The sequence below is a fragment of the Panthera pardus genome, unplaced genomic scaffold (genome assembly GCF_024362965.1).
Source record: "Panthera pardus isolate Hobbes unplaced genomic scaffold, ASM2436296v1 HiC_scaffold_15, whole genome shotgun sequence".
In the NCBI taxonomy this organism is placed as follows: Eukaryota; Metazoa; Chordata; class Mammalia; order Carnivora; family Felidae; genus Panthera; species Panthera pardus.
The window spans coordinates 23,728,661-23,749,273 of NW_026526710.1; the positions used below are offsets into that span (position 1 = coordinate 23,728,661).

The 20,613-nt window shown below is 54.2% G+C and overlaps 1 protein-coding gene across 1 annotated transcript; it reads right to left on the reverse strand.

Moving 5' to 3' along the window:
• Positions 1–6,019: 6,019 nt before the first annotated feature.
• LOC109259713 (RIMS-binding protein 3A-like) lies at positions 6,020–11,720 on the reverse strand. Its single transcript, XM_019437428.2, is given in 2 exon segments — positions 6,020–8,285; positions 8,287–11,720. Coding segments are annotated over 2 exon segments (5,085 nt in total). The 5' UTR covers positions 11,614–11,720; the 3' UTR covers positions 6,020–6,527.
• Positions 11,721–20,613: the final 8,893 nt, after the last annotated feature.

The following is a 20,613-nucleotide window of genomic DNA, read 5'->3' on the forward strand; positions in this document are numbered from 1 at the left end:
CGAAATCAACAGTCAGATGCTTAACTGACTCCTCTACGTATTACTTTTGTTATTTTTTTTGAAAAACCATTATGAAATAAAGAAGAAAGAAAGATTTCAGTGAGGCTTACCATTCTTGGAAAACTGCCTGTCTTCTACTTGGTTGCAAGCCCACCCAGGCCCTGAGCCTCCCCCTTTCGATTAACCTCCCACTAAGCCCTTTGGTTTCTTGGTTGCCTCTACCATTAGACTGGCATTGTCTCTTCGGGGGTCTTTCTGCAGGATGCTGAGACCCCTGTGCCTGAATAGCTGCTGGCTCCACTGAATGGATGGATGAAGGAGGAGGCCCAGTCCTGGCTCTGTGAAGAGCAAGGTAGAGACAAAGTTGGTGGGTCTGTGCTTCTGGGGTAAGCTCAAGGAGAGGAGGTTGGACCTGGATCCAAATCCTGGCTGTAATGGTGACCAGCCAGCTGCCCTAGTACTGACCTCTATTGGCCTTAGTTTACCCACCTGTAAATGGGGCTGATAGCTGTATCTGCCTCATTGGCTTGTATGGGATAGGCAGAAGCCCACCAGAGCCTTAGCAGATGGGGAGAGGGGGGTAAAGTGGGCAAAGTATCTCAGGGCAAAAGGTGAGGCCAAGGTGAAGCAATGCTCATTTCCCTTGTGAGGTTCCTCTCCAGAAGCTGAATGGGGAAGGAGTTAAGAGGGCAGTCTCCTCTGGAATCTTAGCAGGGAACAGAGTTGTGGAGCACTGAGAAGTACCCCGGGGGTCTCTGCTCATGTAGCCATGGAGGTAGAAGTGGACCAAGGCTGCATAGTGGGGAGGGCTTGGAATTTCCAAATTCCAACTTTGCAGTTTTCTTTAAAACTTTTTTGAATGTTTATTTATTTTTGAGAGAGGGAGACAGAGTTTGAATGGGGGAGGGGCAGAAAGTAAGGGAGACACAGAACTTGAAGTGGACTCCAGACTCTGAGCTGTCAGCACAGAGCCCCACTTGGGGCTCGAACTGACAAACCGTGAGATCATGACCTGGGCTGAAGTTGGACGCTTAACTAACTGAGCCACTCAGGTGTCCCCCAACTTTGCAGTTTTCTTTCGGGAAGGCTTCCCTCATCACCAGGGTTCATGTGGTAGTGGGGGAGGGGGCCAACTCCACCATGGCCAGTACACGGAAGCCCCTGGGCTGAGACAGTAGCCTCTGGTCACAGTCACGAGGGAGGCTGGGCCCAGTGACTCTTATCTTGCCTGACCTTGTGCAGGCTGACCACTCCCTCCTTCTAGAAAATGTGGCCTCCTGCCCTTTCCGAGGCCTCTTTCTCCTTAAATCCCCATGGTTCTGGGGTGGGGCCTCAGTGCCCAATTCTGCTTGGCCTGACCCCCTGGCTTGCTTTGCTGGCCCCAGCTCACGGCCACCTTCCCGATGCCTTCCCCTGGAGACCCTTGGGCATTTCTGGCCCAGCAGGTTTGTGCCTGCCCCACTGTCCCCTCCCTCCCTGAAGCGAAGCTCTGCAGAGCACCCTGTTGCCCAAGCCTTAACTACTGGCCACTCCCCAGCACCTCCTGCCCTCCCCCCAACCAACTCTACCAATTTGAATTCCTGGCTATCCCTCCCTCTGCTCTCCTCCCTAGACCCAGGCCCTGCCCCCAGGCTGGGGGAGGAATCCTCCAGATAAGGGCAAGGGGCAAAGGGACACACCTGGGTTCAGACCCTGACTCTCCTATCAACTGAATGACCTTGATGAATGACCTCCTCTCTCTGAGCCTGAGTTTCTTCATCTGTAAAAGGGAGAAATAATTACACCATCTGGATAGGGTTGCTTGTGAGCAGGACGTGAGCTAAGGCACATGGTGAGGGCTCATAAAGGTCAGTTCTCATTTGGAAGCACCCAACGATAGCTCCAGGCCAATACTTTCCTGGGACTGTCTCAGTTACAGCCAGTTGGTGCCCCTGTCCTAAATTAGGAACGTGCCAGCCCACAAACCCCAATGCCAGGTATTGAGGGTGAAATGTGGAGTTAGACCCAGTATGATGGGAGAGGCAATGGAATGAATGAGTAATTTACTTATTTACAGGGATTATGCCTGGGGGCTGTTCATGCTCAAGGGAGGGGCAGCTAAACCCTGTGAGGGTGGGGCCAGATGGAGAAGCTGCCCAGAGACTGGATGGAGGGCACTTTTGAAGGACATCTTGGAGTAAGCTGGCTGAAGGGGCAGAGCAGCCCAGCTGGAAGGCCAGTTTTAGAGAAGAGGAAAGTAAAGTTGAGAATCACAAAAACTGCCTGAGGTTGCCCTACCTGAAGTAGGTGATCCAGAATTCGATTCGGATTCAGCCCCCACCTCACTCTCAGGATGAGCAAAAGGGGCCAAGCCCCCAAGAGGGCACCCTCTAGCCAAAACACTCTGCTCAAGGGGTGTGGCCAGTGGGGTCTCCCAGGCTGAGGTCAATGTCCTAGAGTTTCAGGCAGGCAAGTACTAGCCTGCCAGGTGGTCAGTTGCCAGAGGATTTGAAGAGAGTTCACGTGGGGGTTCAGGTACACAGGCCTATAGCCAGGTATCAGATGCCAGGGCTTTTGAGACAGGGGGAACCTGCAAATACTGGATATTGCAGCCCAGAGTAGACCCATTGCAGACCCACCCACCTCCTGGGACAGGGACAGCTGGGGCTGAGCTCAGAGGCTGACTGCACCTGTGGGGCCAGATGAGGTGTCAATAGTGCCACCATGGCTCCAGGAACCCTTCATGCCCTGCTTCCTGGAGGCAGCTCCACCTGGTTTCACAAGACCTTAGGTGGAACCTCTCTGATCTCCCACATGCCCCCACCCATCAGACTTCCACTGGGGTGAGATAGGCAGAAGGGGGTGTGACCAAAAGGTGGAATGAGCTTAAAATGGACCTCAGAAGTATCTTTGAGTTTTGTTTTTTTTTTTTAATTGAGTCCTGATACTTTGAAAATTCACAGTGACAAAGGGCTAGAGGGAGCAGGTCACCAATAGGTAAAGGGGGAGGGACGGACTAGTTCCAGGGGGTTCAGGCAGGACAGGGGTCCCTATGGCAGGTGGGCCTTGGGAAAGGCTAAAAGGAGTCCTTTGGGCATCCTCATGCTGTTTTTGTGGCAGCTGCTTTTCTCTTGCCACTGGGTCTCTCTTTTCACATGTGAAATGGGATAACCCATAACCATGTTGTGGGGAGTGGGAGCAAGAAACAAGGTCCCTGATGAGAAATAACTGAAAGCCTTTCCTCCATGGGGGGGGAGGGCTGGTGAGGTGCTGAGACTTGCCCTGACCAGAGGCCCCTGGGCAGAAGTGGACAGCACCAGGACAGGCTTGGTGACCCTTGCTCCAGAACTTTCCAGGCTCCCTGGATGCTGCCCCTTTGCCCACTCCTTAGGCTCCTCTGCCCTCTGGCCAGCTGGGCTTTCCATCCTCCATCCCCTCCTGAGCAGGCCTGGGCAGGCTTTGGGCCTCCAGGTGGTCTGGTCAGTTGGGGAGGGGCCCCAGGCAAGCCACAACCAGGCACCTGCTCCTTCCTAGCCTACCCACCTCGTTAGACCCGCGTGGCTTCCCTGTGCCTCTGTTCCAAGTCTTCAGGTTCTCAGGGCCCTTGCAGGAAGCAAGCTGGACCCAGCCCCATCTGTCCTTAACAGCTTTCTTGGTCTTCCTTTGGGTCTTGACCCTGGGCTGAGAGCTCTGTACACAAGATCTGCTCAAGACAACCACTTGCCCTCACTCCCAGCCCTGCCAAAGATGAAGAAACTGGGGCACCTGGGTGGCTCAGTCGGTCAAGCGTCTGACTCTTGATTTCGGCTCAGGTCGTGATCTTGAGGTTTGTGAGTTTGAGCCCTGCATCGGGCTCTGTGCTAACAGTGAGGAGTCTGCTTAGGATTCTCTCTCTCCCTCTCTCTCTGCCTCTCCCCTGCTGTGCTCTTTCTCAAAATAAACAAACATTAAAAATATATATATTTAATTTAAAAAATAGCCTTCAAAAAAAGATGAAGAAACTGAGGCTCAGACAAGCCTTCCAGCTGTCTGCTGGCAGGCCAGGGTTTGGACCTAGCTGGCTGGGTTTCTGAGCCCAGCTGTTCCACCACTCCCTGGCCCTGCCCCCTCCAGGCCACCAGGGCTTGAACTTCTTTATTCACTCACTAAAACTTCCTGTGGCTTCAAGGGAACTAGGATTTGTAGGAACAGGACTGTGAAAAGAGTTCTGAAGAGTAAGGCTTTCCTATGGCCAGGTGTCAGACCTGCCAAGCCTGACACTGGGGTGCCCAGAAGGACAACTGTTGGCGGTAGGGAGGAGGGGCTCCTCTGGGTGTATTGGGGAGAGGGAAGGGAGAGAACAGGGATAGGTGGGGCCTGAATCCCAGGCCTTCCGGTTCAAAGAGACATTTCTGCTTACCCTGACACCAGGGCACAGGGCCTGAGAAGGCAGGTGTGGGTCCAGGCAGGTCTGCCCAGGTGTACAGTCCCTGGGGAACAACCCTTGGTTCACCCAGGCTGCCCCCTGGTGGCGGAAGCAGGAAGTTCCCAGGGACTTTGAAGCCCTTCCAGGAGAGGGGGCCTTCACCAGAGGATAGGTACCTGTCCCAGTCTCTTTCTCCTGCTCCCTGACTTTCCCCCAAATATTCAATCACTCATTATTCTCATGCCTCCAGGCCTTTGCTTCTGCTGTCCCTGCTGACCGTTCAAGCTGGGGAGGGGTAGAGAGAGAGGGGGAGAGAATCCCAAGCAGGTTCCACACTGCCAGTGCAGAGCTGGATGTGGGGCTCCATCTCACGAACCATGAGATCATGACCTGAGTGGAAATCTAGAATTGGAAGCCTAACCAACTGAGCTACCCAGGTGCCTCCAAATAAAGAAACTTTTAAAAAATTAATAAAAATAAAAAATGGTCGAGATGGTAAATTTTGTTATGTATATTTTATCACAGTTAAAAACAAATTGTGAATCGGTCTGGGTTGCCTCCACAGGCTAGCTGCAGGGCGTTCTGAGCATGCCTTCTCACTGTAAAATGGGTGGATATAAACATTAGAAGGGATGATTTACCTCCCCTGTAGATGGGGAACAAGGAACAGTTTCCTTCCCAGCCTGAGACCTGGAGCGGAGCCTTCCACTCATGAGTGGTGTGTGTGAACACCACAGCTGCCACATTCCTGTGTTTTCTGAGGATAAGGCAGCTGTGTGTCAGGTTGAGACAACCCCTGGGCCCGCTCTTTCCTAATTCCTGCCTTCAGCCCCTGGGACAGATGGTGGAACCCTCCGGACCTAATTTGCCAACTCCCCAAGGAAACTGCTAGTGGCTCCAATCCTTCGCATGCCCAGGAATGCTTCTGGTCATTTCCTCCTGCACCCAGGATGGCCGTGCCCTTCCTTTGACATCATTGCTGTACTCAGGGAAACAAAAGAGTATCAAACAGAAGCAGAGAAGGATGGGGGCATCCGGCTGGCTCAGTCGGAAGAACATGCAACTCTTGATCTCAGGGTTGTGAGTTCCAGCCCAATATTGGGTATAGAGATTACTTAAATAAAACTTTATAAAAAAGGCAGAGAAGGATGAAGACCACCCTTCATTCTCACTCTCCTAGAGGGAGAGCCAGGAAGACTGTGGGAGGAAGCAGTTTTCAGCTGTGTCACCTGACAAGAGGGGGCCCCCTGAGCCTCAGAGTCTCTTCTACAAGATGGGGTAAATATAGAAACACCTTCCCAGAGAGAAGCCCTGGGGAAAGCGGGCAATTACTAACACCATGCAGAGTGGGATCCCCAGTCGGGAGACACTGATCCCACTCTCCACAAAGGCTGGCACCCAGGGACACAGGCCACATGCAGGGAAGCCTGTGGGAAATGCCAACCTCGTTGAGCCATTGGGGCCCTGCTTCTCAGCCCTGGCTCTTGGCTTGACCCCTTGATAGTCCTGCCAGAAGACCGTAAGCTAAGCCCCCTCCAAAGAATAAGGAGGTGCCCTCCCCAGCTGGGAACACATGTCTGCAGCCATTGCAGGACCCCTGGACAGAAGAGAGAGAGGAAGAGAGGTATATTTGTGTTTCCCTTGGTTGTGCTTTTACTTCTAAAGTATTATTTTTCTCTTTTCTATGAACATTTTAATGAGGAGGTGAACATAAGATAGAAAAAGAACATTCTGGTCACTTTTTTTTTTTTTTTTAAGAGGCAGGCTTTTCTTGAGACTTTCATACAACGCAATGGATGAGGACACTTCTAAAGAAACTCCTAGAGAAAATGCATACTGAGCACAGAAAAAGACCCTTCTCCAAATACCTGTCATAGTCACTGACAACTCCAAAACAGCCTGTCAGACTCTCGTGGGCTGCTTGTTCTGTTTTCTTTTGGGAACAGCTCAGTTCAGACTGAAGCCCTGCTCCTCTCAGAGGCCAGGGGACTCCTGGGGACTGGTGTCAATTTCTCACAGTGACATTCTGAGCAAGTGCTGCTCACAGAGTTGAGGAGGGATGCTGGAGTTAGGGTCCCAGTGCTTGCTTCTCCTCTGGCGGGGTGTGGGTGGCCAGAGGCCACTACCCCGGCAGGAGCCTTGCTCACTTTCCATGGAGGGGAAGGTGATCCAGCAGGTGGGCTGGGACCAGGCCCCTGTGACCACCTGACTCCCCATAATAGAATCCCTTGTCATCCACAGGCCCATAGACCATGACCATATCCCCTGCCCTCAGTGACAGCTTGTCCTTCACCTGGCCCCCTGCTCGCCCATCCTTGGGGTCATAGTCCAAAGCTGTCATCATGGTTGTTGGAGTCCACAGTGGTGACCTCCGGGGGTTCCCTTGGGGCATAGGAAAGGAGCCTTGGGGGCTGGTGAGCCCCCCAAAGTCATCGAGGTGGGCCACAGAGGACAGGTGCCCTTGTGCTGGCAAATGCCACATCCCATCAGTCTGCTCTGTGCCTACCTTTACCTCGGCCACCAGATGCCCAGGTATGTTGCCCACTTGCCCATTGCATTCACCACGGTAGAAGCCACAAGGGTCCTGAGAGCCCCACACTCTTAGCAGCTGCCCTTTCTGGAAAGCTAGCTCCTCCTCTGCAACCTCGGGGTTGCCAGATATCACCAGGGGGTCATAATCAAAGAGGGCCACAAAGACCCTGGCCAAAGTGTCCACCTCTGTCCCCAGTGGTGAGGGGCCACCCCTGAACATCTTAATGACTTTGCTGGATGGAGCTGGACAAAGTGCTGGGCTGGGCTCCAGGAGCTGGCACTCTCTCTTGCTCCCCAGAGCCTGACAGCTCCCGTTCTGGGTCCTAAACTCCTTTCTCTGCTCTCGCCTCTCTGGGCCCCACAGATTGATGTGCACTGCCTCCTCCTCCTGCAAAATGTTGTGGAAGTCAGACACATATGGTTGGCTGGTGTCCAGCTGGGGAGGAGCAAACACATCGGAATCTTGCTTTTGCCTAAGGACCTTTTCAAAAGCAGCCTTTTCCTGATATGGTTGCTTCTCAAGCCCAAACTCTGGGAACAGATGGACGACTCCCGAAGCATGGCTTTTTCTGGCGCCCATGTGCCAGTAGCAGTTTTCTTCTCCCCTAGACTGTCCACTGAGCAGAGGTGGTCTGTGGTTTGGGGAACTCTTCTGAAAGAGCAAGTCCTTTCTGCAGACCTCCTGGGCCCCTATAGGTCGCTGGGGTTGGCTGCCAGACCCCACACTTGCACATTCTCCCTCTGAACTCAGGTTGCACATCGGGGATTGCCTCCTTGAGGGTTCTTCAGGGAATGCTTCTAGAAACTCGGCCTGGGGCTCCCTGCAGCTTCCAGGAGTGTGGGGGCTGGCTTTAGCACTCAGGGGAGCCAGTGCCAGCCTCTGAGGATGGACAGGGACTGTGACTCTGCAGGTAGACAGGTCACCACAGGTGTAGCTAAAGGAAGAAGTCTCTGGCAATTGGTGACAGGTGAAACAGTCATGAGGGATCTGGGCTGGCACTGAATCCAGGGACTCACCACAAAGTGACATGGTTCTCACAGAGACATTCTGGCACATCAGGGGCAGGTGGAGCTGGCAAAATTCCAACAGGGTGCTCCCAGCAGTGGCATCAGCAACCTCTGCAATCTTGAACCCATCAGCATACACAGCGTAGCCAGTGACCTGGACTCCGTTGGATGACCCAGCAGAGTGGATGGTTACAGGGAGCCAGCTGACCACTAGGATGCCTGGTGAGGCATGGCGCTCCACCAGCACATCCAGAGGAGGGTGAGGAGGTCCTGCCAGCGGTGTGTCAAAGGTGATGGTGGAGGACGTTGTTTCCCAGTGCACCTGCAGCAAGTCCCATGGCAGCTGCACCTCCACTCGTGCCCAGGTACCGTGTGCTAGGATGCAGGCTGTGGAAGGTGTAGCAGCACACACCTGCTGGGGTCAGGGCATGCTCCTGGTCATTGAGGTATACCATGTGGGGGTGGTTGCTGCTGCTGTAGACCCAGGTAATCTTGGCTGATGTGGCTGCAACACTCTGCAGGTGTAGTTGCATGGGAGCCACGCAAAAAGCCCCTGTGGCCCCCAGAAGGGGTCTAGAGAAGCCCTTCTCCTCCCCACACTGCAGCAAGCCCAGCCAGCTGTCTTCTTCTCTCTTGGCATCTGAGATCTCTATTGCCACTTCTGTCTTGGAGCCTGCCCTCACCATCTGGCATGTCCCCTTGTCCATAGCTCCCTGGGCTTTCCCAGGCAACAAGCTGTGAGCAGTGTCTTCCTTCAAAAACTTGCTGTGTCTACCTAGGAATCGAGTAGGGCTGAAGTCAGGGGACTTGGGGGACAGGCAGCCCAGGATGTCACTGTCTGGAATCTGCTCCACCAGGTTGGAGGGCACCAGCCCCCGCCGGCCATCCTCAAGCTCCCCTTCACAAAATCCATCTTCATCCATGTCCCCCAAAACATACACATAATCTCCAGCTGTGAGGGGCAGTTCACTCTCAGGATGTTCATTAGGCCCCTTAAAAGTATTGTAGCTATACCGAGCCAGGAAGATCTTGAGCTTAGGGGTCAGGGGGGCCTCTGAGCCCCTCGCTTCCAAGGTAGAGGACACACCGTCAGGCTCCAGATCCTCCACCTCGCTGGCTGTGTCCATATCCAGAGGAGGACAAGATGGCACCGTGGTCCATATGGACTCCAACTCAGAGGGAGAATTCGACTGGGAGCTAGTTTTCTTGGCTAGGGACCCGGAGTCCAGAGGTCCGCTGGCTGGGACTCTGTCTGGCACTTGAGGGTCACTGGCTGGCTCCCTGATAGCAATTGGACTTTCCAGCTGAGAAGCTTCCTGATTTCCCTGTTTGTCTGCACTGGGCTGTGAAGCTGCTTGCTCTTCAGGCGCCAGCTGGAACTTGGTCCTTCCACTATCTCTGACTTGAGCCTCCGGGACTTGGGGGGCCTCCCGGGATTCCTGGGGAAGGTAACCAGTCTGACACTGCAGCGCCAGCATCTCCTCCCTAGCAGCCTGGAGATCTCGCAGGGCCTTCTGCAGGTCGTGCTGCAGCTGTTGCTGCCTGTCCTGCCCGCGCTCAGCCTGCTGTAGCAGCTGCTCCGCCAGCATGCCGGCGGCGTCGCGCTCCTGGCACGCGCAGCCCAGCTGCCCGCGCACATCGCTGTTTTCCGCCGCCACCTTCCGCGTCCAGTTGGCCTGGGCCTGCAACCACGCGTTCTCCTGCGCCAGCCAGGCTTCCTCGCGTAGCGCCGCCCGCAGCTGCACTTCACCATCCTCGCCGCCGCGCCGTGCCACGGCCGCCTGGGCGCCCAGCTCCAGCTCCAGTGCCTGCACCTGGCACCGCGCCTCCTCGAAGGGTGCGCTCTCGCCGTCCGCCTCAGCTCGGGCGCAGCCGGTGGACTGCTGCATCGTCAACTGTCTCTGCAGGCGGAGCACCTCCCGCTGGGACTCGCGCTGCAGCCGGTCCAACTCACTGATGTTGAGCCACTGGGCTTGGGCAGCACCCCCGCCAGGGTGCGGGACACTATTCATGCCTGAGGTGACGCGAGCTTGCAGCAAGTGGTACTCCAGCCGCAGCTTTTCGATCTGCTTGTCCTTGGCCAGCAGCTCGCTTGCCTGCTCCGACAAGTCCCGAGCGCGCTGGCGGGCAAAGGCCTGGCACAGTTCCAGGCCAGCGCGGCTCTCGCCTGGCACAGGCTCGCTCACAGCCCGCAGGTTGGTTTTTTGCAGCTTTCGGGCCCGGTCCTCTAGGCGCCTCGCGAGGCCTGCAAGCTCCGCGTGCTTCACCTTGAGCCGCTTCACCTTCTCGTAGGACTTGTCCTGGAAACCTGCGCGCCACAGCTGCACGTTCTCCTCCCACAGTCCCGAGCAGCGGCGTGCCAGCACCTGCAACGCCTCTGACAGTTCCGAGTTCTGCTTCACCAGCTCCTGGTAGTCCAGATCCGGCGGCGAGGGAGTCAGGGCCTCGCAGGGCTGGCTCCCGGAGTCCTCTCCTAGAGAGTCACTAGGTCTCCTGGGCTTCGATGGCGGTGGCGGTGGTGGGGGTAGCGGGGGCGGAGGACTCGAGGAGCCTAAGATGGGGGTGTCTGGCCAGGAGGCCGGCTTCTTGGATTCGGGGGCTTTGGGGCAACTGAGGGTGCTGTCGAGATAGCGGGAACGCGCTGGTGCCAAAGAATCGAGAGAGCAGGAGCGCGGCGTGTGGAGCAGGCTGTCTGGGGAGTTGGAGCACCTGGCTGGCACCACGTCTAGGGAGCGGGAGCGCAGACGGATGCCAGCGCTCAGGCTGTCAGTATTCAAGGATTCGAGTTTACAGACGGACTTTGGGGGCCCGGGGGAGTTGCCGGCGGTATGGAGGGGCGGCTCTTCCGAAGAATGCACGGCTTGGGGGTCGGGGGAGACGGGCAAAGCGGGATGCCAGCGGAAGTGCTCTAGGATGTACTTGAGGAAGAGCCGGCGCTCCACGTCGAGCGCCGCCTGCAGGTGTCGGATGCGCGAGGCCTGCTCGCCGTCGGTGTCCCAGCGAAGCTGTGCCAGCACTTCCTGCAGGCGACAGCGGCACTGAGCAGCGGCGACGTCGGGCGCCCCCGCGCGGCCACAGTAGCCACGGTTCACTAACTCCTCTGCCAGCTGGCGCTGCAGCTCCCGGGCCTGGCGCATGACGCCGTCGCGCTCGCGGTGCAGCAGCTGCCGCAGCTGCCGCATCTCGGCCTCCTTCCAGCGCAGCAGCTGCCGAATCTCGGCCTCACGCTCCCGTAGCATGTCCTCCTGCAGCTGCCGCAGCTCCCGGTCGTGCTGAGCCTCCCACTTGGAGCGCAGATGGTCAACCAGCTGCTGCCTCTCCCGCTCGGCCGCCTCCCGCAGCTGGCGCGCCTGGGACGCGAAGCGCTGCGTCGCCGCGCGTCCGCGCGCCCGCTCCCCCTCCAGCTCCGCCCGCAGCTTCTCCAGCTCCCGCCTTTGCTCCTCCACCACCGCGGCCGATGGACCCGGACTACCCGGCTTCTTGGGTGTCGCGCGGCCGCTGCCCAAAGGGCTGGGCGAGTCCTTGGTCATGGTGGCCCCGGGCCTGGCCAGACGCCAGACCTGGCCTGGCCCAGGCCGCTGCTCTCCAACGGCCGCCGCCCCCGCTGCGGCCAACCGCCCCGCGTGCCCCTTCCGGCTTCCCATGGGGGTTTCCGCGCGCCCCTTCCGCCTCTGAGCGTGTTCCCCCATCCTCTGGCGCGGATGCACTAGCCTGATCTCTTCTCTGGGCTGCCTGTGCGGCGGCTGGCCTCCAGACACCCCTATTCAACGCAGCTCATGACCTTTCTGGGATGCCCAGGGGTCTCTGTGATCCCAGGCCTTTCCCTATTCCTGGTGCCAGGTCCTTTGTGACCCTCCCCCCCCCCCCCCCCCCCCCCCCGCCCGGGAGGATACTCTCCCAGACACCGTACAATCTCTTTCAGGCCAACTGGCACTGTGGGAAGCCTGGGCTACTGCTCTGGGCTCCACGTATGGGTCAAAATCAGGATGGGGTGTGGGTAGATCGCGCCTGGCTCTGTCATGGGTTCAGCTGACCTGTTTGGGCTAAATGGCTGGGAAACACAAAAGAATACCCCCAAACTTGGGGGTGAGCCCTGAACCCCTACTGGGGGATGCATCTGGTGTCTGCACCCTCAAGGCACCTACCCTTCCAAGGACCCCTGGAAGTGCTGGACATTTGCATGCATTATCTATTTAAACTTCCTATGCCTATTTTACAGATGAGAAGTCTTGAGCCCATAGTCTGGGCATGGTGCCAGCTGAGACGGTGAGAAGGCCTCCTTGGAGATCCAAAGCCCTGGCCTATGTTTTCTTGGTTTATTTTTACGATCATCTTGCAAGGACACTCTGAGCGATAAGGACCTCTCCATGGTCACGCTGCCCAGAAGTAGCTAAGTAGGGAGTGAAACCTAGAAAATTCTGCCTCCAGAGTCCGTGGGTACTCTTACTCCATCTGCCCAACCTCAGGGTTATGGCTATGAAGACCACTCCCCACTCTTTCTCCCAGGGCAGGGTCTCACACTTTGCATATGCGAAAGGAGAGAGGGTCATTTAGAACCCAGAGTTGGGGGCCAGCCAGGGAGGAAGGTGAGAAAATGGGGATGCCATGGGGGCCCAGCCTACCTTTTGTCTGGTCCAGGAGTGTCCAGGGCTTCCTACTTCTCCAAAAGGTAAAGTCACAGATCCTTATGGGCCCAGCTGGCTCCCTATCCCCCCTCCCTGGATGCAGCAAGGCCAGAGAATTTGTCATGGCTCTCCAAGGGGCAAAGTGGTCAGATGGTTAGGACTGGCACGCCTTTGGAGTCAAACAGTCCTGCAGCTTCTTGTGCCACTCTCATGTCCTCATCTGTAAAATGGGCTAATAAATGCAGCCCTTTTCTGTGTTGTGTGACCTCCCAGAGTTCCCTGACCTCCCTGAGCATCCATTTCTACTGTTTGTGAGGATTCAATGAGGCAAGAGCACTCAGTGCCTAGAACAGAGCAAGGCTCTGTTTGGCAGCTCACTGATTTTAATCCCACTCCCTTTTTTGCAGCTACAGAAACAGGTCTGCAAGCAAAGATTTGGCTGAAGCCAGTCAGGGCTGCCATGGTAAAGGCAGCACAGGTACTCTTTGTGCTCCCTAGGACTCACTCCAGATGCCTCATGGCAGATGGGAAGCCTCAGAGACCTGGGTATCCATCCAGGCTCTGCCACTTTTTGCCTGAGTGACTATGGCTGGTTACTTCACCTCTCCTGACCTCTACATAATGGATGTATTGATAACACCAGTCTTCCATGGTTAGAGAGACACCAGGACTCTGTCAGCTGATGGCCAGGTGTACAATAGGAGCTGTATCGAGGTCTGTGTAAGTTCCCATTGTCCCATCTATGGGTTGGCCTAGACCCTCACAAGCTACTTCCAGGACCTAAAGAATCCCCCTGCCTCAAAGGCTTCTGGGCCTTTGCACGTGTTGTTCCCCCCTGCCTGGGATGCCTATATTGCCCAACACAAAAATAACGGCAATGACCATTGCAGACCTACTGTGTGCCATGCTCAGTGCTAAATGCATGCCATTCATTATTTAAACCACCCATTTTACAGATGGGAAGCCTCAAGCTCCAGTGGATCAAGAGTTTTTGTCCACTTACCTGCTGCTAACCTTGTCTTGTCCTGTAGCTTCAGCTTAGCAGTTCCTCCTCCAGGAAGGCTTACCTGACTCTTAGGGCTGAGTCTGGACTCCCTAAAACTCTACAGCCCTGATCATCCTACCTGGTATCTTTCCATTTGGAGCAGGGATGTATCTTATATACATTAGTGTCCTTGCCCAGAGTGGTTTCAGAGAAGGAATAAGTGAAAAGTCCCTCTCCAGAAAAGAGGGATAGGGACCCAGGGACAGGCAGGCAGGAAGGGCAGAAAGGGTACTGCCCAACCTGGCCACCCAACCTGACTACCTCTCACATGTAGGTACCACCTGGCATCAAGGGCTGAAGCCCCAGGCTCTGGGATGCCTCTCAGGGCTTTGGGCAGATGCTTTAGGCTGGAATGAGGATCAGGCCTCATTAGAGATGTTGATGGGGTCCAAAGCTGCGGGACACACATACATACATGCATTCATAGCCTCTCTAGGCCAGGCCATCTGTGTGGCTTGGGAACTCAGGAGCCCTACTTAAATCTGGCTCCTCCCTCCTTGCTCTTCCTGCTCCAGCACCAAGTGGCTCTGTCTATGGTATCTGTGGCTTCTCTGTGTTTCAGGCCCTCTCACTCACACAGTTATGTCTCCAGGTGGTGGGCAGGTGATCTTAGCCCCATCTCACTGGTGGGAAGACAGAGGCTCAAAGAAGCACATGTTGTGTTCATTCAGCATGTGGTTCTGTGGGCTCCACACTTTTTGCTATACTTATGTTTTTCTTTTTCTTTTTTAAATGTTTATTTATTTTGAGAGAGAGAATGAGCAGGGGAGTGGCAGAAAGAGAGGGAGAGAGAATCCAAAGTAGGCTCCATGCTCAATGAGAAGCCTGACACGTGCACTCAATCTCACAACCGTGAGATCATGACTTGAGCCGAAATCAAGTGTTGGTTGCTTAACCGACTGAGTCACCCAAGTGCCTCTGTACTCATGTTTTTCAAACATGGGTCCTCTGAACCACTGGTGTGCTATGGGAGATAGATGCCTTTGGGCAACGATACGTAGCAAGAAAACAGAGAATGGCGATTCCTAATGTTCTTTTTGAGAAACAAGGTGGATATGGGGGTCAAGTGGGTAGGCAAGATGGAGAGACAGCTCTACCCTTCAACTGGTGCTGGGCCACTAGATGTGGTAGCCACAGGTAGAGATTCTTCATGCAATCCCCACTACAGTTCTGTTTGACAGAGGAGAACCTGGGGCTTGGTGGGAGAAGGTGGCTTGCCAGGGCATATAGGCAGCTGCGGCAGAGCTGGATTGTCACTTCAGGGCAATGGGTGGGGCTCCACAGCCTGGATGTTTGATGCAGCCTTGAGTGGTACCATCAGGTTAGGAAGGTAGGCTGCTGCCAAGGAGGAGGACCCTTGGGTGAATCTCTGGGAACTCTACAGTCACCATCCAACTGCTGCCTGGGCTGGCACCACCTGTGGCATGTCAGAGGCATTCTGGAATGTGGTTGAGCAAACCAGGGCTTCCCCAGTGCCAGGCTTCTGCCATCCCCACACTCATCACATTGTTCAGTGATTGTCCAGTGACCTGCCTGTCAGCCCCATCAACTCTGAGCTCAGGGAGAGCATGGACCATGTAGCTGCATTCTCTGGGTCTCAGCTTTCTTGTCTATAATATAAAAGAGATTGATTACATGGGTGGTTTTCAAACTGGGTTCCTTAGGGCCGCAAGGTTCCTGAGAAATACTGTAGGATTGTTGGGGGTGGGGGAACGTGCCCAGAGCTAAATGGGAAACACTGTCCCTACTTGCTTCAACAAAGCACATCCAACTGTTAGTATCATTATTTAGGTTCTAAGGAAGATTTTAGCTTAATAAAGAGACATATTGCTAGAAGCAAGTTTGAAAACTTCTGGGTTAGAGCCCCTCCTGTCTATTAACTGCACACACATTGCCCTGACACCCAGTGATTTCACTGACCCTGAGAGAAGGCACCTGTTCCCCTCACCTTGGTTTGCCCCACATCACTAGCCTTGTACTCCATGCTGCCTCTCCTCCCAGCACCAGTCTGTGACCTTTGGGCCATGAGGTCATGGTGTATGGGATCCCGGGCAATCTGGTTCACATCCCTCCTCTGCCAGCCTGGTCTGGCCCTGTTTCAGCTCTGCCACCCATGCCCAGAGCTTTACAGAGCTTGCCTGGCCCTTGTGAGTGGTGACAGCTCCATCCAGAGAGACCACTGGAGGGTTTTAAGCTTCCAGACCCCTGTAGCCCCAGCTTCCCTTCCACATCCCTTGTTTTTGGGTCAGTGCGTTTTCTTTTTTTCCCTTCCTTTTATTTTTCATTTTGTTTTTATTGTATTTATTTTGAGAGAAAGAGAGAGAGAGAGAGCAGGGAGAGGGGCAGAGAGAGAGGGAGAGAGAATCCCAAGCAGGCTCTTCATTATCAGTGCGGAGCCCGATGCAGGGCTTGATCTCACAAACTGTGAGATCCTGACCTGAGCCAAAATCAAGAGTTGATGCTTAACCAACTGAGCCACCCAGGTGCCCCATATATTTTTTTAATGTTTATTTTATTTTGAGAGAGAGAGTGAGTGAGAGAGAGAGAGAGAGAGAGAGAGAAATAGGGAGAGCAGAGAGACAGGGAGAGAGAGAGAATCTCAAGCAGGCTCCATGCTGAGCTCAGTGCTCGACATGGGGCTTGATCCCATAACCCTGAGATCATGACCTGAGCCAAAATCAGGAGTCGGATACTTAACCAATCGAGCCACCCAAACTTTTTTTTTTTAAGTTTAAAATTAAGTTTAAGTTTAAACTTTTTTTTAAAGTTTATTTATTTAAATAATCCCTACACCCAACATGGGGTTTTAACTCATGATCCCAAGATCAAGAGTCACATGCTCTTCCGACTGAGCCAGCCAGGCTCCCCTGGGTGAATGTGTTTTCTATCTGTTCTCTGATGTCTCCTCCGTGTCTAGAACAATGCTTAGTACATAGTATGTACTCAACAAATACATGACTGAAGAAGACAGAGGCATACAGGCCAGGTGTGCTTTCTGTCCTCATGGAACTTAACCTAAGGGATAAAGCCTGAGGTTAAACATAGATATGGCAAAGGAGTGTAGTGAGCTCGAATTGTGGGCAGGGACTGTGAGTGAGGGCTATGGTGCCAATGGGGTGAAGAGCTCTGCCAGAGCAGGCTTCCCTAAGAGCCCAGGTGGGCTGCCTAGGGATCAGATTGCAGGAAGCAGGGCCTTGCAAAGCCCCCAGCCCTCTATGGTCTGGCTGCCTACACCTGCTCTCTCCCATGCCCACCCTGCTCAAGGCATGCCCATACTCTGCTGGCATTGATCCTTGGCAATCGTGTCCCAGTCCTCAGTTGCCTAGAGAGAAACTGGAGCTCAGAGAGGAAGGGTCACTCAGCAGAGGCCCAGCCAGGTCTTCTTACTCTGAGTTGTAGGAAGGCCTGGAACCCCCAGAACTGCCCCTTCCTGGATGGGGCTGTGTACCTGGAGAGGGCCCGTGCTGTTGTCTGCCCCCACTTCCCAGGCCCTAAAGCCATCTCTGGCCTGCTCCATGCCCTCCTGGGCACACAAGCATGTGCCACCTTTTAGCTCTCTGGCTAGGGCTCTCTGGAATGCTGGGCTGGCCTTGGCCCTGAGTCCTCACTAGCCATGGAGGCTGGCCCTGTCCTCTCCAGAGGAGGAAACTGCTCAGGGTCACATAAGGACTTGGGCCTAGGCCTGTGTGACCCAAGTCTGGGCTCTGAACTCGTGCCAGTATAGCCTGGCCCATGAGCTCTGGCAGTCTGAGGGTAATTGTAATCCCTGAGCCTTCAGACAAATGTCTGCTGCTTCCTGAAGACCCTATTACTGTTGACAGCATCACTGTTCCAGCCCTCCACTGTTTCCGGGACAGACCTATCTTCCGTTTTCTGCCGTCTCCACTTCTCTCCCCTCTGAACCTCTTCCAGCTGCCCTCCTTCCTATGCAGCCTGAAGCACAAGTCCTGATCTACTTCTTACTGACACCAGTGGCAAGACCCTTTGTCCAGTCATTTGGCCATTGCTCTAGGTCAGGGACAGTCCTTCAAATGTTTGTTGAGCACCCAATCTGGTCAAGGCAGGGCCAGACACCATGTGAATTTCCTTATTCATTAAGCACAGAGTACCCCCAATGGGATTTACTGAAGGAAGGATGGAAGGAAAGAGGGAGGTTGAGAGGGAGAATAGAAGGGAAAGAAGGAGACTTTTAGGTCAGCTGAGTCTCCCAGACGGAACTTGGTTTCCCCCTCACAGTCCAAGAGCAGACTCAGGGGCTTGACCCTCTGACCAGCCAGGTGGCTGAAAAGCTGACTGACCCTTGAGCCTCAGTTTCTTCTTTTGTAAATGGGGCTGATAACAGCTCTGACCTCAGAGGGCCATTGGGGGAGTCAATAGAACACTTGTGGGGCACCTAGGTGGCTCAGTCGGTAGGGTGTCCAGCTTCAGCTCAGGTCATGATCCCACAGTTTGTGAGTTCGAGCCCGATGTTGGGCTGTGTGTTGACAGTTCTGAGCCTGGAGACTGCTTCAGATTCCGTGTCTCCCTCTCTCTCTGCCCTTCCCTTGCTCATGCTCTGTTTCTCTCTGTCTCTGTCTCTGTCTCTGTCTCTCAAAAATAAACGTTAAAAAAAAAAGAACACTTGTGCATTTGTACTCTTGGGAGCCCAGCACACAGCAGGCTGACAGGTCACCCAAGTGAGCCACCATGGTAAGCTGAGTCCTTAAGAATGATCAGCACTTGCCAGATGGACAAGGTAGTATGGGGGGAGGGAATGACAAAGGCATTACAGGCAAAGGAAGTAGCAAGGGGAGAGGCAGGGGGTATAGTGTGGCAGAAACACTGGTCTTAGGAAGGGAGAAATGTAGGACATGAAGCTTTGGGCCAGCAGAAGGAGGTCAAGGCAAAGCCTCACCAGCATGAACCAGATCAAGATCTAACTTCTGGAGCCCCTCTTCCTATGGGTGATGAAGGGTGAGCTACTATTCTCAGGGCCTCAGTTTCCTTACCTGTGAAACAGAACATTTTAGCGCTGCTCTGTGGTGCCAATGAACTTGGTGGTGGGTATAAATGTGCAGGGCCCAGTGCCGGGCATACAGTCAGCCTGTCCCGGAGCTCCTTCCATCCCTGGCCCCTCCCCTGGCCACTGTCAGCCCTCTCCTCTGGGCTCCCACACTTCACCAAACCATTGCCACATTCTGTTGTTTTCCTTGGTGCCTCCCCAGGATGCTGCAAGCTGCTTGAGGGCAGGTGCCACCTTGTTATCTACCTCTCTGAACCCAGCAGGTGAGCATCCAGGACCCTGTGATGATTGGGAGAAGAAGCAGCATGTGGTAAGTTGTATCCAGAATGGCCTGGAGTCTGGGAGGAGGAGGAGGAGGAGGAGGAGGAGGAGGAGGAGGAGGAGGAGGAGTGGAAGAGGAGGAAGAGGCCACTTTTAATGGAAGGCTCAGGGAAGTGACACTAAGGCCAGGTCCAAATGAACATGAGTTAGCTGAGTGGAAAGGAGCTGGCATGATCAGAAGCCAGGCTTGCCATGGGCAGAAATAAAGGTTTTAGAGTAGGAGAGGGGGCCCCGAAGACCTTTTCCACTGGGACTGGGTACATTTCTCTGTATGCTTGTTTAACAGTGGCACTCTGCTGCTTAGAGCCTTCATTCCTCACCTGCAAGGGAGCTGTCTTGCAAGGTGATGGTGAGGGAATAGGAAGATGCCGCAGCAAAGGCTAGCTTTTTTCATTTGCCCTCACTGAACCTCGCCTTCTATTGCCAGCTTCACATGTCCAGGTTGAGGGAATCACTGTGCTTCTTCAACTGCCTTGGAATTCTTCAGGGCAGGCTCCCAATAAAGCTGTCTTTCTTTCACCTGGGCCAATGTAGTACCAGGTTCGGTGTACACAGTATGATCATGGAGTTAGTCTCCGGGCCAGACTTCCAAGTCCCTCATGCCTCTAGGGAACTGGCTAATGGAGTCCCTCACACATTTGCTGAATGTTTATTGAACACCCACTGTGTGCCAGCCCTGGGGAGAGATAAAAGGCAAACAGAACCTTGATGGCATGAGGCTTGTCATCTCGTCCCTCCCAACCCATATCAAACCTGGGCTCCCAGGACACTGTGAGGAAGGCCGGCTCCATTCCAGGCTACATAATCTCCAGTTCTTTCTTCTTCTCCCCTTTCATGGGAAACTCATTGCTCTTAGAATGAAGAAAAATGCCTTCACATGGCCTAAATGTGTACTGAAACGGTACCTTTTTCTTTGCCTACACTGACACCCTAGGTCCCAACCACTATCACTTTTGCCTGATTGGCTACAGCAGGCTTCCAAATGGCCCCTACTCCCCTGCTTATCCCCCTCCATTCCCCATTCTTCAATCATAGTACTTTCCTTAAACATTTTATCTGACTAGGTGGCTGCTACACACATCCATCAAAGGTCTCTCACAGAGCATAGAAGGAAAGCCAAATCCCTTCTGTTCCTGTAAGGCTGTCCCGGTCTGTCACCTGCCTCCCTTGTTCCTTCTAATACTTCTTACTCCATTCTGGCCATCTAGACAGCCACATGGCCTTTGCCAGCGCCTTTTCTCCTGCTTGAAACAATCTCCTCCCAGCCTCTCAGCTGCTCTATCCCATCCTTCAGTTTCCAGCATTGGCCCTGGAGCCAGCAGCTCACCCTCTGCTCCTAGCTGGCTGCATGACCTTGGGCAAATCATTGGCCTTCTCTTTGCTTTTTCTGTGAGATGGGCTGTTAATGATAACCATATTACAGGGTGGTTTCAAAGACTAAGGAAAATGAAGCACTGGAGGGGGGAGCTGCGCTCTGTAGGTTCCAGTGTTATTAATACTATCTCCTCAGTGAGGCTTTCATTGGAAAAGTAGGTCTCCAGAGTCACTTTCCCACCACCCAGTTTTCTTTTCTTCACAGCACTTATCAGTGTCTGAAATAATCTTGGTTATTCAATGATCTTATTTTATGCAGCCATTATTTATTGTGCGCCTACTGTGTGCCAAGCACGCTTTGTAATTTCCATCCGATTGGACG